The sequence below is a fragment of the Crocodylus porosus genome, unplaced genomic scaffold (genome assembly GCF_001723895.1).
Source record: "Crocodylus porosus isolate Cpor-Errol unplaced genomic scaffold, CroPor_comp1, whole genome shotgun sequence".
Taxonomy (NCBI): Eukaryota; Metazoa; Chordata; order Crocodylia; family Crocodylidae; genus Crocodylus; species Crocodylus porosus.
Window position 1 is genome coordinate 75,009,012 of NW_017728931.1, and position 18,742 is coordinate 75,027,753.

At 40.9% G+C, this 18,742-nt stretch overlaps 1 protein-coding gene across 1 annotated transcript in view; it reads right to left on the reverse strand.

Moving 5' to 3' along the window:
- The window catches only part of ZDHHC17 (zinc finger DHHC-type containing 17), a 131,086-nt gene that overhangs the window by 92,718 nt on the left and 19,626 nt on the right, over window positions 1-18,742 (reverse strand). The window contains exon 2 of the mRNA XM_019543177.1: window positions 4,547-4,650. Within this exon, the coding sequence (XP_019398722.1) occupies window positions 4,547-4,650 (104 nt within the window). The remainder of the gene's footprint in view (window positions 1-4,546; window positions 4,651-18,742) is intronic.

Consider the following 18,742-nt stretch of genomic DNA (forward strand, 5'->3'; position numbering starts at 1 on the left):
GGACATGGGGCTGTGGTTTGGGAGTGAAGGGCTTGGACCTGTACCCTGGTGAGCTAAGGGGGCAGGGGGAGCCGATTTTCCATGATAAAAAAATCCCACAATCAAATACCAAAATTTGAATTTATTTTACTGTAGTGATTAAGGCACTGGTAGGCTTCAAATCGCTTTAAAATTGTAAATATATCAGTAAAACAGTGTGTTTAATTGCCACCTATGTATAGTGGCATTTCATTTTAATTGCACATTTGGGGAGTTTTAATCAGAGAATTTGCAATTTTTTAATCAGGAAAAATGAGGATCCCTGATGATCAGCTTGAGGAACCAGGGATAGCTAAATATTATTCAGGCCATAGCACACGTATACCCTGGCTACATGCACTGGCATGACTTAACCATTCTGGGATGATGAGCCACTTATGTTTGGGAAATGGACCTTGAACTTTGATGCATTACAATAAGTATCACAACTTGTTTTCCTCAATCTTCAAGCAAATGTGCCAGTTAGTATATTTGGTATCATCACCATGATTTGCCAATACTAATGACAATGTCCACAATAACAAATGTAGTACTTCAAGGGGAAAAAAAAAAAAAAAAAACACAGAGGAAGGGGGGAAAATGGGATTTAAATGAAGAACAACTATTAGATCAACTACCTATCATTAACATACTTATTCCAACCTTCTGGCACAAGATGGATCTTAAAAAGCACCCTATACCACACACTTAGCTCTTCACAGAAAAGGCTGGATGTAATTATATTTAATAAGCAGAATCTGGTTTATACTATATGAAACATGATCCTAAGGTAGTGGAAACCCTCCGGATAAGACTACTTCTTATATACCTCTAGTGTAAAATAGCACTAAATCACTTATGGCACTGACAGATGTGAAGATCCCTGCTCTAACTCATGGTGTTTAACAAAGTACCATGTATTGGAGCACCCCACCCCCCTTAACCGACAGACATTTGCCTGTTGGGTTGGGGGAGTAGGAGGAGGGAGAGATCAAGCCCTCCTGCAGGAGGACAGCCAGCTGAAGAGTTGCCCCCCTCCCCAGCCCTGTCCACCCTCCCAACTCTGAGGCTACCAGCAGGAAGGGATCAAGAAGTCAGCAACTGCCAACTCAGGTTTGGCCAGCTTGAACTTGGAGGGGTAGGTAGAGGCTGGGCACAAAGGGAGGAGACTCCAGTCCATCCACCCCACTCCAGCACTGGCCAGGGAAACCGGTTCTCCCTCCCTTCCTGCTGACGGCCCCAACTGCACGACAAAATGAACTGTAGGGAACACGAGTTCCCTAAGGCATCTCAAGTACAGCACCTTTGTCTGATACCCCATCTGAGGAGGTTAATTTTTTGCACAATCAGCCACATTTAAAGCATTCTGCAGCTGTGCATGTGTGTCATGGCACAGCCATAGAGTGCTTTCAGGGGACTGATCGCACAAAAAATGTAATTTCTGTCTGAGCCCCTAGTTTCGCTTGCCTTCCTCAGAAAGGGCATTAGATTTTAGTACTAAATGCTATTTCCTCCTCAAACATCCAATGGTACTTGTTTCTAGGTTTCTCCTGGAAAAAAACAGTCTCTCCCCCAAGTGCATCATCATCATGCTGTCATTTTCTACCACCACCTAGCGACCCTGAAGGCATCCTTTCTCAGGGTCAATTAAAATAAAATCTATACAGCTGACCCCGTCCAACTATTTCTGAGTTTTAAACTGTTACCCAATTTTCTGGTATCTGAAGGCACATCGAACACAAAGATGCTCAAGTTAGTATTCACTCAACATTGACCATCTAACCTTGAACACCAGCAAAAAAACCAAAAGACAAACACCACCACCACCAGAGGCCGCAACTTCTGTGCTCTCTCACACAGATTCACACACAATAATATATAGATATCTGTAACTCCACTTGGAGTAGGATTTTCTTATGTAAGAAAATATAAAACTCCAAGTGCAGTTTAGACCCTGAAAGAGAAGAGAGTATCCCTGAAGTCCAGAGGGATCTTCACTATTGATTTTATGTTAAAGGCTTTTCAGGCATCTATATGACGAAGTAGTGAAAGGGATAAGTTAGCCTGGACAGACTGCTACATAACAAGCCAATACTTATTTACTATGACACCCAAGCAAGCTCAGAGAACTCTGCAGGACTATTATGCCATGGAGACATCAAAAAAAACCTTACAGCTTCATATAAGCAGCCAAACAGTCAGTAAGACAACCAGCCACCTCTTCACTCCCTGACCCAGATCCCACAAATATTTTTTATAAGTATAAATTAAGGAACTCCATATCTAGGATGAGCTTTACAATAAAGGTAAAACAGTACCCATAAGAAAGAGATACTTATTTCAATACTTATTTAGAAATGTCACAATGATTTATATGCACTACAACTTCAGAGCAGCAGTGAAAAAATAATTTAAAAAAACCCAAAAAACACTTAACCATGCTAGCTTTACTCCAAATCTGATACCTCAAATCACACACATCCAAATTGTATGTGGTCCACCCTACATAATAAATTATTTAAAAATCACCAGAGAACAAGGAACACCCTAAATGGAAAGAAAAATATTTATTTGCCTGCCCCTGCAACAACAGCCCGGGTATTGACATTTTGTTTAAACACACCCTTACAAAAAAGATGTGGTTTCCAACAACAGTAGTGTTTTTTGAAACTCAAAATTCGGAATCAAGAGTATAATCCATTAAGCCTCGATGGTTCATTCTGCAGGTGCAAGGTATTTAATTACATAAACGTGTAAGAGTACCGTATGTAGTCAAATATAAGATGACCCTCCAATAATTAGATTCTACACATGGAAAAATTTATAAATGTGTTATAATATCCCAGGTGTAGAATCTAATTATTGGAGGTTTGCCTTGAATTTGTTCCCTTCCCACTGCACAAACACAAACTGCACAACAAGGCCCCAGTGACCCTGGCAAATCACTGTAAGATGCAGACAGTGATAAGGGCAAGAGACATCATACTGCCCCTGTGTGGAAGCAAATCTTTCACAAGGACCCAGAGAAGGTGTTGAACTTGAACTGTCAATAGCCCACTAGACACTCCTCATGCAGTCATGGAGAAGCAGTGTGGGGCAGAGAGGCCCAGACTGCCCCAAGTAATCCTGCTGGTGGGAGGCAGAAACAAAAATCAACCACCCCCTCTGGGACTGCCTATAAGCCAGAGAGATGTGGAAAAGAGATGCATACTCCTCCTGATGGTGACAGGGTTCATAACAATGACCAACAAGGCAGTTCTGTACAGGCACTTGGCTAAGCAGCAAGGGACCCTAACAGCCTGCTTTAGAACAATTCATCTCCTGCTTCAGAAACGCTAGGAACTTGCTCATAAACAAACAGAGGACCTCCCAGTCAAGGGCTATATTAAAGTGCGACTGGGTGAGGTGTACTGGTACTACAGGAAGACAATGGAAGACCATGGGCAAAAGATGGCTGACATCACGTAGAAGAGAAAGGACTGGCATAAAACATTCAGAGACAAGCCTTCCAAAGAAAGCAATGATGATGATGATGATAGAGACTATGATAAATACAGTGACAAGTGAAAAAACTGGGCAAACAGGCGAAGGACTTGGGAAGGAGGGTGGGGGAGGGGATCAGAAGAGAGATGGGAGGTCACTGAAGTAGTCCTTTACATAATTCCGATGGTAATGAGGGTGTGTGTGGCAGTTTTGGTAACAGGACTGAAAATGGTACAACTGTAAGAGTGTGTTGAACCACAGAGGACACAAGGCAGGCTGATCGCTAGCTAAGCTTAGCTAGGTAGTTGATACATTCCTTGCAAAACAACAAAAAACAAACATGAAAGCAAACAAACAGGATTCCTGGCACCAGGGGGGGTGTAAGAGCTTGCTCCAGCCTCTCCCACTGCCAGCCTGGTACTGCAGCATCTCCAGGCCGGGTGCTCATTCCCTCCTGAAGAAGCAACTTTTGGGGGGGACTTTTTGTTGTTTTTTTAAAGGGACACACACACACCATCAGTGTGTTCCTATCAGTATGTCTGCGCAATATAAGCTGTGCGTTTTATAGTCATGCTGAGTGTTCGTTGCATTTAACTGATTGCATAGTTGGTTTCCATTACTGAGCACATGCTCCTTTTGGCAGCAGCTAAATGATCCAGCGGTTCCCAACCTGTGGTACAGGTACCACCAGGGGTACAAAGACAACCTGTCAGTGGTATGCATTAACAGTTTTATTATAATTTCTTTATATGAAAAAAAATGTGCGGGTGGTACTTAAAATTGAACTGAAACATATGTTGGTGCTATTTAAGGGTGTAGTGCTTTAAATTGGTGGTGCGCAATCTGTCAGAGTTCAGGAACCACTATGATAGACAATGTATTTAAGGAGGTTTCTTTGTGTGCAATCATAAGACAAAGGGCTTCCCCCCCATGCTGAATGGGGAGGGCGAACCTCCCTTTGTAGTTGAGTAAATATAGTATATTTTCATGTCTTCCCACTAATACAAAGTTAAAACTGCAAAAAAAACCCAAAAACTAAACTTACTGTGTTGCTTTGACAATGTCCCAAGTGCTATAATCATCATTGTGGATTTTCCGGCCCAGAGTTTCACTGTATCCATGGCTATAATGACTTTGGGGCTTGATTTCCTGAGAGAGAAACAATGTTCAGAAATTAGGTTCAGAATCACTGCTGGAATTGTCATTTTAAAATTGTAATTTATTTGGGAAAAAATTCCACATGCAAACAAAAGACTCCTTACAGTATCCAACTGAATGTCAAATAAAAGTTACTTAAAAATATGACCACAGTCAATATACAAGATCACAATCCCCTATAGTTTGCACAATGTACCAAGGTATTCTTTAGCAAACATTTTTTAATTTAAACACTTAAAATTTGTCCTTAATTTTACACCACATCAAGAATATTGAAATATTTCTAATTTTTATATTGGATACTGATTTAACAAGTGGAAAGGGAAGGACTCAACTCTTACATCACAGGTCAACTTTTTTGCCATCGTGGAATGGAATGACAAGGCTGTGGTATGGCACAAGCAAAGTCCCCATTCCCAGAATGCTACTGATGCATTCTTGGTCTACCTGCCAGGTCCAATGGTTCTGCGTGCTATGGGTTGCCAACCCATTTTATACCAAGTTTCTCGGACACATGCTAATGCCACTTTTCAGCAGAATGGCTATCCCTCCCAGCAGGATTAATAATACCACTTCACTCTTCAACATTTTTAGAAGACACAGCATACCCCACAACTTTTCCAGGGATTCTTAACTTGCAACTTTTCAAACTGTTGGGATAAATAAATGCAGTTTTACCTATTACTATCATTTTAAAAAGCCACTGCTGAACAACTTTATCTTCCAGTTCTCCTCTACATAATGTACAACGTTAAGCTAGGTTTTTCACCACCCATGTTAGCATAGTAAGAAAATGTACATGTCACATAGTCCTTAATCTATTTAATGAACAGCCTCGCTAAGTATTAAGCCACCCACCAGAAAAATAAAAATATATAAGCAAGAGATCAATGGGGAAAGAGAGAAGTACAGCTCAATTTGTACAGTAATTTCCTCAGAACCTCTGCAGGACCCAAATGTTAGGGTGCTTATTAATATCCATTTAAACCCCAGTCCCCAAAAACCATTTATTCATCCTTCCCCTCAGCATAAATCATGTACCCTTGGAAAACTCCATACAGGTGATGGAGCACTTGGAGGGTATATGCCATGAATATATTAAAGGGAAGAAAAAGGAATGTGGGGAGCCAGCAAAAGAATGTGATTGTACTTGAACGTAGAGCTGATCAGAGTCTCGCCTTCTGTTCATTTTCAAGTCACAGATTTCAAAATACTGCTACTATTACTCAACCTACACATGTAAGACATGAACCCCAATTCTGAAGGACTGACTGGGTAGGGAGGGCAGGCTTCAGCCAGTAAATGCAGTAAGATTAAATATGGAAAAAACTGCCCAAAGTTTTCAGGACATAGTAATGATACACAGCATTTTTACTATCGTTCCACATTTTTAAAAAATGCCTTTTTTGACAGCCTCCCGAAAAAAACACACATGCAGGCAGGGTTCTTTGGGTAGAAGTGATAACTGAGTTGGTCTAATAAAAGGTATAACATCTACCCAAAGAATCTTGCCTGCCTATGTCCTTACACCAATATGGCTATAACCAAAAACCCAGCAACATAAAAAAAACACAGCATATAAATGGTCATATATGAATGCATACAGAGAACAGCCCAAGAGACTTGAATATGATTCAACCTATTTTTGGATTAGATCCATTTTCAATAACGTTCTATCAATTTAATGGAGTTTCTCCACTCCAAAAATTCTTAATGCTTCTCTTCCTTGATAGAGACAAAAACCTTAAAATTACCCACCAAGGGATAAATTCTTATAGTCTACAGCAGTGATTCTCAAACTTTCTGGACTCAAGGTGATCCTCAGAAAATGCCAGCTCTTAGTTTTCACTCATTTTTTGACTCCAGAATAACAGAGCAATTTTCTGTTGCAAAGAACTAAGAAAGACCACAGCAGATCATAACGTTTTCAGCACTATGGATTCCCATTTTAAATCTCTGTGAGTTTATCTTGCAAGTCCCGTCTGCACACCTAACAGTGCTTAATTTATGTGGTCCCTCATAGCACCCGTGAAAGGATCTCAAGGAAGCCCAGGGTACCATGGCACCCTACTTGAGACTCACTGGTCTACCCATAGACTTTAAGGCAGAGCTACTACAAAGGTTGAAGCATACAAAAGCAGATTCTAAACTGCACAATATTCCTACAAACACTACACTCTATTTACATGTGTGCCAATTATGCAGCTAAGCAAATTATGTACTTCCAAAATGCCAATCCAACATTTTTTGCCTACATTACAACAAACTCCTGTTACCTGCATGTTGGTTCAGTGCATAAGCCACTCTGATGCATAGCACCTTTAAGCCCCATGATCTACTCTGAAACATAATGGTGCTCTGGTTAATTGTACAGAAACAGTGAATGGGAAATAAATACCAAAAGGCTGCTACTAGGAACACTGAAGTTGACTAGAGCTAGTCAACTACCGGGCAACTATTAGAAACTTGTGTGAAGTAAAAGAAATAAAGGTTCCCTTGGAGCAGGAGGAGCAACTGGATTTTGCCATAAACTTTTCAGCACAAATGTGCAAAAGGACCGTGGCAGCTTGTATTTAGATGGACTACACAGTCATTTTTGCTAACTGCTATTAAGTTTTCTATTGTAGAACATAGTTTTTAATGCTTCATCTTTCCTGAAATAGAATATACACTTTCTTATCTCTCTTCACAAAACACCAGAGTCTTATGGCAGTAACCTAGCAAAAGTACAATTTATGATCTGCATGTGGAAGATTTAAAAAAAAAAAAAAAAAGTGTCAGTAAGACTAATGAGTTCATTATTCCACTGTAATGTGCTAGAACAGTATTTTCCAGCTATGGAAAATACTCTAATTTAGTGTCTTTGTACAGTCATATAATTAAATAAATCTGCATAAAAACCAAAGAGCTTAAGAGTTTGCATACTGCATCAGATGGAATGCATTTAAGAAAGAGCTTTCTACAGTAGCAGTTCCATACATTTAATTAAATTGTCTTTTTATTAAATTATGTTCAACTTAAAAACACTTTCAAAGACAGTATTTTCCCCCAAATAAGTAACAAGGCATTTTTTTTTTTTAAATAGGTAAAAATTATGTTTCCTCAGCTGTGCATGGAAATGTTTCCAGCACCCTAGAAAACACTATTTATTAAAAGGCATTTCCCTCCATGGATCACACCAGCAAAAGACAAAAATGATGCTCCTTCACAAAAAGACTGTTAGGCATGATGTAATCGGTCATTCTTTGGAAAAATCTGATTCGGTGATCAATGACCTATATCCCAGTATTAAAAATGGAAGAAGCACTTAAGCTAACAGACCACAGATACAGTTTGTCCAGGATAACAGATTTTACAGGCATGAGAAGTCAGTCTCAGTTTTCACTCTGTCAAGAACAGAAATATACCCTAGAAAATGAACTGGCAGTTCTGAAGAGTTACATCATAACGAGACTAAACACCATCTCTAGTCTTGGTAGGATTCGATTTTAATTAGTAAACACTGATAAACATAGATTTCACAGCAAACTTGCAGGGCAACTATATAGATATATATATAGCTAGATATAAATTTCCATCGTTAATAAATGAAATTTACAGGAAGGAGACTGAGAAAAATGATGGCTGAAGGAGTGTGTGATGACAGGGTGAGCAGTCCTACAGAACTGTGTTGACTGTAGTTTGGACTGCAAGTATCAGAAACCCTAAGCACTGGAAACAGAGGAAAAGGAAGCAACAAAGTAGACAACAGCGCTACTGGTGGGCAGTGCCAGGACTGATGGCAGGTCTGCCACTCAGCTGGCAAGTCTCTACACCCCACACCACTAATTTCACGCAATCCTGAAAATTTAAAATTGATAAAAATCAAAATAAAAGCTTAAAAATAAACAAACAAACAAACATTGATATCCATCTTAATTATTAGAAAATAAAAATTGAATTCAGCCAAGCCTAACCATCTCTCAATAATAATGTTTGCCTTAAAGCAGCATGTGAGACATTTGATGAAGGAATGCAATGGCTACACAGTAAGTCTTCAGTTTGTATATACGTAAGTGATCAAGCCTCTCATATTTCACAACACAATATAATCACTTTTTTCCTAGTCTTTTCAAGTAATTATACTCAGAGAGAAAAATTGTTAAAGAGATATAGCCCAGATTTCCATAAAGCTTGAAAACAGAATTTTGAATTTATCTCTCTAGAATTCATCATCCTGAGACTCATTTCAGCAGAGTTCTAGATTTGTTGGATATCAATCAGAAAAAGCAATTTTAAACATGTAGTAAAATGCTGTCCAGGAAAGTTTGATTGCCATTATAAAAATAAGCTCAAACACAATATATTTGAAGCAATTCAGCCACTACATATCTTCACCCCACTCTATCCCTTCTTTTCCAATTACTCACTAACAGTAAAAAAAGTTCACAACAGTATTATTTTTGCTTAATTTTAGACGGGAGGGGAAAAAAAAAAAATCAGAAACAGACTGAGCCAGTTACATAACACAAGTTAAGTACTCTGTTAATGCATGGGCCCAAATTACACTAGATAAATGTTTTATTGTGATTTCATAGAATAAACACATAGGACTCCAAAGAGAATTCTTCAGATTGTGCATAGAGAGGTGACACTATTAAAAAGAAAAGTTATATCTTATTGGAGCAACGTCACGTAGCATCAGAAAACAAATGCAAACAACTAAGTATTAAGTAGCAAATATCAACATTCAAGAGTGAAAACTGTTTAGTGCCCAAACCAGTCATTCTCAACCATTTTAGATTCAAAGTATCCTTCTGTAACTTCTCAGAAGTTAGTGGCACACCATTTCAAAAAATAATATAAATATAGTATAAATACAATAATTTTAAATACAGTACAGGTTTCCCTTGCTTTATGCTGTACAAGTGTTCCTGGAAAACGGCGCATAACTCAAATTTGCATAAAGGGATCTCACTTTACAATGTAACGAATGGGATATGTTCCAAGACCTTGACTCTACTGACTCCCAGAGGCATTTCTACCACTTTTACAAGACAGTTTTGGTACTCACCAACAGCAGACGGCACACACAAGCACAGGGTGGTGGTAAATGCTACCATAAAGGGGGTGGCAACTGCAGAAACATGCGTTGCAGACAACAAGTGAGGAGCACAGATCCGCACAGGAGACTATATATTGGTGCGCATCACTCCCAGAACGCACTGTACAAAGCAGCTGACTGCAGGCTTCCAACACACCTCACATATAATGAATTTTCAGTATAAAAAGGGTCATTGCATAAGAGCGAATTCACATATACAGAATGAGCAAAACCCAACATAAACCTGTATAAATAGCATAATATAAATAGTGTAATATTACTATTAACATATTAAATCACATTATATATTACAGCATGGAAATATAACATAAATATAATATGGACTCCTTCAGGCTACCAGCAGGAACTGTTCTCCTGGCTTGGCCAGGCCTTGCACACTTTAGCTTCAAGAGTGGCACATGGATTTTCCACATGCGACTCCAGGTTACTACTGAGGGCCACGGGAATGTATATGGCAAGCTTCACATACACCCCAGTCTCTTGCCCCTTCTGCAAGAAGAGGGAGACCCTGGTGCACATGACATTCAAGTGCACCAGGCTACAGCCCCTCCACCTCCAACTCCAGAACCTCCTCCTGAGGTTCTGGTTGAATTTCACCCCCATCTTTTTGTTTTTGATCACCCCATCCACAGCTCCACCAAGTCCTGACCTCCTGGTCAACCTCCTTCTGGCCCTGCCCTTGACCAGGAAGAGGGTTCTGGCCAGGAAGGTAGCTTCCCAGAGACTGCGGGGCCGCTTTCCTCTCACTTGTCTGTGCACGTTTCTGGGCAGAACACCAGTGGGCGGCATCCACCAGTTCCTTGGATGCCTTTGAGGACCAGCGAGTGTGGCCTGGGGGGCTCTGGTCGGTGTCCCCCTCAGGCACACTCAGTTTCACGTTTTGACCTTCATGTCACTCCTGTCCTGCTTTTTGCCTTTGTTGTCCCAAGTATTCTGGTGCATCTTTCACCCAGGCTATTAGTTAGCCAGGTGGGCCTTAGGGGCCATGGTACTTGAAGGCTACAAATAGACAGACCACTACCGAGGACTGAGAACTGGCAGGTCAGTTTCTACTCTTAGTTTCCTCGGGAAACTTCCCTCCGAACTCTGGTCCTGGGACCATAAGAGGAGACAAGGCGCCAGGCTGAATACATGGAAGCACATTAGTACATGGGGGGCAACAAGGAGGTCAGAGGGGCAAAAAGGTGCATGGAACAGGGCAGGATGCCTGAAGGGGAAAGGGTAGGCCAGGGGACATCTGCTGGGGCAGAGTCTTGGGGGAGGGCAGGTTATACTGGGGAGCTGTAGCAAGCTGAGACTTAAACTGCATGAGGGCAGGCACTGAACTCTGAGCCTGGTGGTCCCCAACTCACCAGAAGCCATGGTGGTCCCGAAGGAGCCGATGCAAAGCCTTTTGGCCATCCATGTCCTTCAGGGCCTGCAGCATGCTGGGCTGAGCAGCAGCACACTGATCTCTAGGTAGTGACCTCAGTGTGGAGCAGAAGGAAGAAGGATTCTGCACCACCTCCCCACTGCACAGAGCCAGACACAGGCATCAACCCTTAAGTTGTGGACAGGCACATGCACATTAGGGCCTCCAAGAGGACGAGAAGCCTATAGCACTCTTAAAAGGATCTCATGGCCCTCAGTTGGAAGGGTTCCCTAGTTGGAAGTCACTGGTCTAAATGGTCTCTCTAAAACAAACTGTGCTTTGGCTCTCTTTCTGAAAAGAAATGTAGGCCTAAACAGGGTACAAAAATGTAACATTCAAATCTGTTTTAACCCACTTTCTTGCTGGTTGCAAGTCATTACTGTATCCATACAACCTCAAGATTTAAAGTTTTTCAGAACTTCTTCATTTCATCCTGAAACTATTTCTGTACGACTGGGCAGTACAGATTAGTCTGTATGGATACATTTTAGAGGTTTTTTCCCTCTTAAATCAATAAAGAGGCAAATCAAGGTATGACGTTACAAAGCACTGTTTATTCCATTAAGTACTTACTAAACACACTTAGATGCTATTTAACAAGAGTTTGGAATTGATAGGGTTGGCTACATTCATAAAATACACAATCCTGGCAAAAATGCAAAACACTAGCTACATATGGACTCTCATTTATTGTTTGGTACTTTAAAACTAAGCAACAGAAATGTCCCTAAGAGACAACACTAAGTAAAATCAGTAGTCAAGAAGAAAGGAAGTATAGTCTTTTACTCAAGAGGACCGTGTACACATAATTAGATTGAGAGAAAGCAAGCAATGCCAGGTCCAAATCTGGATTTCAAAAGAACTTTTATTCCAGAGTGAGTAAGGCCCACAAAGCTTTCCAGATATAATAAATAAATGAATAAATAAATAAAGGCAAAAGGAAGGAGTAAGCACACAGTATTATGGTAGCCACTCACTATTGTTTGCCAAACTTCTTCAGACCAATCAGCCTGAAAATAAGGATAATAGCTTCCTGACTGCCATTTTCCACATAAGTGATTACTCTAACTATATATAAACCTATAAAGAATTTACAAATAAACTTCTCTTTATATGTCTGCAAGACAATATTCATGAGAAAACATCTGGAGCCAAACAATCAACAAATGGAGGGTGACTTCCCAGCGACACTGTTTCATACACTATTCAGTCCTTTCACCATTCTGTGAAGCCTGAAAGCTAAACAGATTAACTGATTAAAAATATCCATAGTCCAATGGCCTGGCTGTTTAATACGGTCATCCAAGCAAGAGACGTGAGCTAAGAGCAACATCGGGGCATCTGCTGTGAAGACAAAATGAGGGACAGTCATGCTACAGCTGATGCTCTTAAAATCTGGGAATGAAGCCATATTTTGTTTAAGACCGAGGCAGTGGCTTTCTAGAAACAATACCTCTTTCAGCCACAGGATGATAGAGGTTCTTATCTGTAGTGAAGTCCAATTTGTTCTTTTATCCTCTAATTTTCATCCAAATTGGACTTCTTACTCCTAGGATATTATTAGTGTTAACTGCAGGCAAATATTTCTCTCTGCCCCTTCTTGCTCAAATTTTACCCAGTAGCAAAAGACCAAACCCCGCAACAGGTTATGAACACTCTTTCCTGTATACCACAAAACTATGTTGGCCAACTTCTCCATCTAGTCTCTAAGCAGAAATCTAACAAATACATACTACAGAACTTGCACCTCCACTTTCTGGTAGAATTTAGAGGAAGAAAAAAGCAAGACCTTAACTATTGGGAGAAATAATGCAGTGTGTTGAAGAGTGAGAAGAGGGGTGTGTATAATAGTGTCATTGTATTGACATGTTGTTTTATGAAATACAGCATGAGAGCTACATTAAATACGAAGAGTGTATAATACACTATGAATGACAGAATGCTGCAGTCCAAATAAAACACAGTATTCCTAAGCATATCTTATAGCTCCATACAGTTAAGCTAACTAAATCACTTCTCCCAAATACTCTTAAAAATTGATTTTGTACACTTAAAGTAGGAAAAATAAAAGGGGAAAAAATCCAGTCACTATGCTAAAATCTTCAGCTCTGCTAACCAAGATGTCCTTTCTGTAGTTTACTCATATGCTGAAACACTATAAACAGGAAAGAAAGCAAGTCAAGTTATCCTGCCCTTTCTCAACTATAGCTGGCTGAAGAGGAACTGAGATGTGAAGGGCAGAGACACTACACCCCAACACAGGATTCAGGAAACCACGGCACAGAACTCAGGAAACCAGTTGTATCTCTCTTTCCAATTAAGATCTCTACATTACCAGCTGTAATGCAAGATGCAAAAAAATTGGACTGTAGCACTCATCTTGCCCAGAGGCATCTGCTGCTAGTTCAACCAGAAATAGGAAGATATTGATATGAAACCTTAATTTATAAAATATAGAGCTGTTAACAAGGAACAACAAATACTAAAATTTCTGTGGGAGTTTAGGGCCACTGTTTTATAGACAGTTTCCCCTCAATGACTAAAGATAGCTGATGCCTCTTTCCACATGCTCCATGCGCAATGCATTTCAGTTGTAATAATACTACTTTCCCAGCCAATATACTAGATATGGTAAGTCAAGAGGACATTAAAAGCAGCAATAAGAGGGGATAAGGGTAAAAAGGATACAAACATCCAAATCTGTAAACCAGCTTCCACATATCATCAAACATGAGTAAAATTCAAAGACATAAGGAACATATTTAATTGCCTATACACCAGTGGTAGGAGCCTAGATAATAAACAAGTAGTAGAATATAGCAACATAGTTGGTATTACTGCAGCTTCAGGTTTCCCACTTTTATTACTGGTTCTAAGCCCTCCTGACTACCTTACTGTATTGCCCAAGAGACCAGAAGGCTTACTACCAAGAAGCATGTCATATATGCTAGGGACAGAAGCTACACATAAACCAGTTTAAGTAATCAGGAACTGCTTTAAACCTGTAATAGAACATAAGTTCAGTGCACATAAACCAGTTTCAAAATGGCCAAAACTGGTTTAAGATAAATTCTGTTCAATGTAGCATCAGAATTAACTGATTTGGCTCAAACCGGTTTATGGAACTTCTGTCCCAGATCATAGTTTTCTCTCCCTAGGAGGAGAAAACCAAACACAAGAGATTGTTGCCAAAGGGAAACTTGAGATGTAACATTAACAACTATAAACAGAGAGGGGTAGTTAGATGCATTAGTCTGAAGTCAGGAAGAAAGCAGTGTAGACATATACCTCAAAAATAAACTAAATCAGAGGTGAACTAAGGTTTTTGTATCTCCAATTCAGTTGGTCTATAAAGGTGCTTCATTAACAACTATAGTTAAAATTCATTCATAAGACAACATCCAAATGGGAAGAAGGGGAAGCACTTTACATAAGGCATCATCTCACCTTGCAGAGACACAGACAATACAAAATTACAGGATCTTAAATGCTTATGAAGTCCTAATTAAGATGGGTATGAGCAAGCAAGTGTTGCAGACCACCAGATCCCAGCAGCTAACAAATAATGAGAACAGCACATCACCACCGCAGAACAGATCTTAAATTAATTGGTATAATGAATTTTAATGAAGCCAAAAACATGGGGTACACAGTGGGGAACCAAGACAACGAACTATGCCAGAAGGATGTTAGTCTAACTTAGAAAGCAATGATACACAGAAACACTTAAGGGCACTGAGAATAACTATCAACAAAAGTGCTCAGTACAATGCTGTGGCAAAAAGGGCTAAACAACTCTCTTGTTAAGAAGATGAAAAATGATCTTGTCTCTGCATGTAGCACTTATGACCACTACAAGAATACTGTATCCAGTTTGGAAATCCATTGTAGAGGAAGGTATTTCAATGTTGCAAAGAATACTATGGCCCCAAAACTATCTAGGGTCTAGAAAAACAAGCCTTAAATGACATATGGTGCAAGAAACTGAACTTAAGCTTACTGAACAGTGACTTGAAAAGGGATGTCTACATACGAGTAGGGACCTACTTAAATGGTGACAAGACAAAGGGTTTTTCATGGCCCACTCATGGAAAGCTCAGCTGATTTCATGAGCATGTTGGATGGTCCAACCCTCACCGCTGATTGGCAGAGAGAGGGAAAGAAGCAGCTCTGTCCATTCTTGCTGATCGGCCAAGAGGCTAAAACCTCATAAATAGCAAATTCTCCAGACTCAGCCAACAGGGCTGAAAGGGACCTTGCGAGGTCATCAGGTCCAGCCCCCTGCAAAGGGCAGGAATTCAATTGGGTCAGATGACCCCTGCAAAATAATCATCCAAATGCTGCTTGAACACATCCAGAGTAGTGCTTGCACCACTTCTGGGGGGAGTCTATTCCAGACTCTGGAGGCTCGGAAAAGACTCAGAAATATCATATAAATTATCATATTATTATAAGTGTAATAATTAAACTTAAAACCAAATCTTTGTATTCCTGTAAGCATTTTGTGGGGTTGATGCTGCAGGAAATCGCAGCCAATTTCCACAGAGATCATTGTTTATCATGGTTTCCACAAAATTATGAAACTGCAATTTAACTAGGCCCTTACATACAAGTACTTACACATGCAGAAAGCTGAGGGGGGGAGGGCGGATGCTTCTTAAATTTGCATAAATCACTCAGTACCTGGAAACTGGAATTAAACAAATTCCATTTTGAAATAAAAACTACAGCTTCCTAGAAATTATGGTAATTAAACAGCCACCTCTGATTTCGTCAGTCTGTAAGGTATATTGTTACACTGCTTTCTGCCCGGCTTCAGCCTAACTCATCTAACTACCCCCTCTCTGTTTATAGTTGTTACGTCACAACTTCCCCATTGGCAACAATCTCCTATGTTTGGCTTTCTCCTTACAGGGAAAGCAAACTTTCTTTATGGCATGTATCTTGGTAGTAAGCCTACTAGTCTCCTGGGCAACAGACTGAATAAGGTAGTCAGGAGGGCTTTAAACAAATAATAGAAGTGGTAAGAGACTCATCAGGGTGGCTGAGACACCAGTATTTTGAGGGGGTCCTTTAAATGAAATGACCATATTTACACAAATCCAAGAGAACCTTGAATTTAAGGTGACCAGCCAGTAATTTGATTCTATACCTGGAGAATATATAATTCATTGTAATTTTCCATGTACAGAATCTAATTACTGGAAGGCCATCTTAAATGTCTACCTCCCACTGCTGCAGTGGGGCAAGCAGTGCTGGGAGGGGCAGGTGGTAGGGGAGACAGTAGGGGAGGCAGGTGGGGGCAGTCAAGCAACTTGAACCCTGCCCAATACCTTGCCCCTTGCTGCCTGCTTCCCTCACCACTTGCCTCCCTTGTGCCTGCCCCCCACAGACTCGGCACCCTCCAGGCCCCACAGCCTCTACCCCCTGGTCCCAGCTTAGCCTCACTCCACTCACACTCTAGCCTGGGGCACAAAGCATGGCCCCCTGCTTGGCTTGGTGGCAGTGAGGGTGGCATGGGAGCTCCAGCTGGGCTGCACAAGCTGCCAGCCTCCCCTACACTACCTCATACTCTACTCCAAGATGAACCCACTTCTCAAAGTTGGATATCTCCCCTCAAAGTTAAATGTGGGGGAGAACACTGACTTGAATTCTTCTGAAACAGGTGTGTCAAGCTCATTCATTCCTATGCGGCAAATGGAGGGGTGCAGGGCAAGTTTCTGGTCCAGAACAGGCCCACAGACAGGCCTATGCACCACATCCAGTGCATTGGATCAGTTCAATGCCAGTGCTACATACAGCACATGCCTGGACCAGCCTCATGTGCTGCATGCAGCACATGCACCAGCTCCTGTCCCACACACGACATGTAGCACACACTGGCCCCAACCCTGCACAAGGATCCAGCACAGAAAACCAGTCTGGAAGCCTGATCTGGATTAGTCCTAGAGATGTGACACAGGGCTGGTCCAGTACAGGCACCAAATACAGCATGTACCCAGGAACAATCCTACAAACCTTGTACAGCATAAAGCCCTGGTCCAGCCCCCACACCGTGTGCAGCTTGCACCAGATGGGCTCTGAGATGGAGCCAGAGTTAACACCAATGCATGTTCCATGTGGCATCTAGGCCAGTCTGATAAAATCTACAGAAAGCACTGCAAACTGGACAATAGGACTCCACAGGATGAATCCAGTCCATAACGAAAATCTTTGACACCCCTGTTCTAAAAGATATATTTAAACCAGGCCAACACATGGATGGTCATCATGGTTTTGGAATTCTGGGTTTGAAATTTGTTAGTGTCTCCATTTCCATTCCTTTCCTTCGCAGATGAAATTAGGAATAGCGTCATCTGACTCACTCCCAATATGCTCATAAAAATAATGACCATCTCTATACTCACTAAATAACCAGACATCAGGAAACAAATAAGGAATTTATTTCCCCAATGCACAATTGACCACATGCATTCTTTTTGAAATCACAGCTGAAGATATACCATATACCTGACTATTAAGTCTTGCTCATATTTTCAAACTGATCAACACATTTGAGGTTGGAAAGACATATTTCCTCAGGTAAATTCAGCAGGGGGCTTGGAATTCTCCTGGCTTTTCTCAGCAGTGTATCGTGAGGATCACCTACTAAGATAATCTGGGCATCCCTTACCTAATTCAATCCCTGCTATTGCAGGGATCTTAGATATTGGCAGGAACCTCAACTTCTCCTGTTCACCTTTGCCATGTAAAAAGTTTGTTTCCTGAGGAATGAAGTATTTCAACTAAAATTACTAGATGCAACATGACATGATTTTTCTAGGACACATTTAAAAGCTTGTGACATACAAAAGGTCACATCAGATAATCTAATAGTCCCTTCTGTCTTTAAACACTATTTAAGTAAGAAAACTGAATGTTTCATGACCAAGTGACAGCTAAAATGGAGTACATCCAAGCCTTACACTGCTGGAAGCCTTATCTCAGAAAAGGAGGTTTGGCGGAAGTCTGTACAGTCACTAATGAAAAAAAAAAAAATCAGCTCTAGGTTGCCTTTAGAAACAGAATCATGCTTGTTTATGCCCAATATGAATTTGGCCTCATTGACTGCAGTCACTGTCAAGCCAGGTTAGAAAGAGTTCTTCCAACCTGCTTGAAGTGTAACGCATAGTAATCCCCAACAAAACAGCATGCGCATTGTTGGAGCCAGCTCTTAGATAAAATTTAATTATGTCTCTCATATCCCATAATCCAAAACTACATACTGCAACATACTGCAATATAGAAGCACATTAAAAATGCTTTTTGAAAAAACTGCTCTCCAACTAGAAACAGGCAACACAACTGTGGTCCAGAGGAGGCCACTCGTATGGTTGGGGGCCTCCGTAGCCAGCCCTATGAGGAGAGGCTGAGGGACCTGAATCTATTCAGTCTCCGCAAGAGGAGACTGAGGGGGGATCTTGTGGCTGCCTACAACCTTATCAGGGGCCACCAGCAGGGGAAAGTCTGTTCACCAGGGCCTCCCATTGAGTCACCAGGAACAATGGCCACAAGCTGAGGTTTAGGTT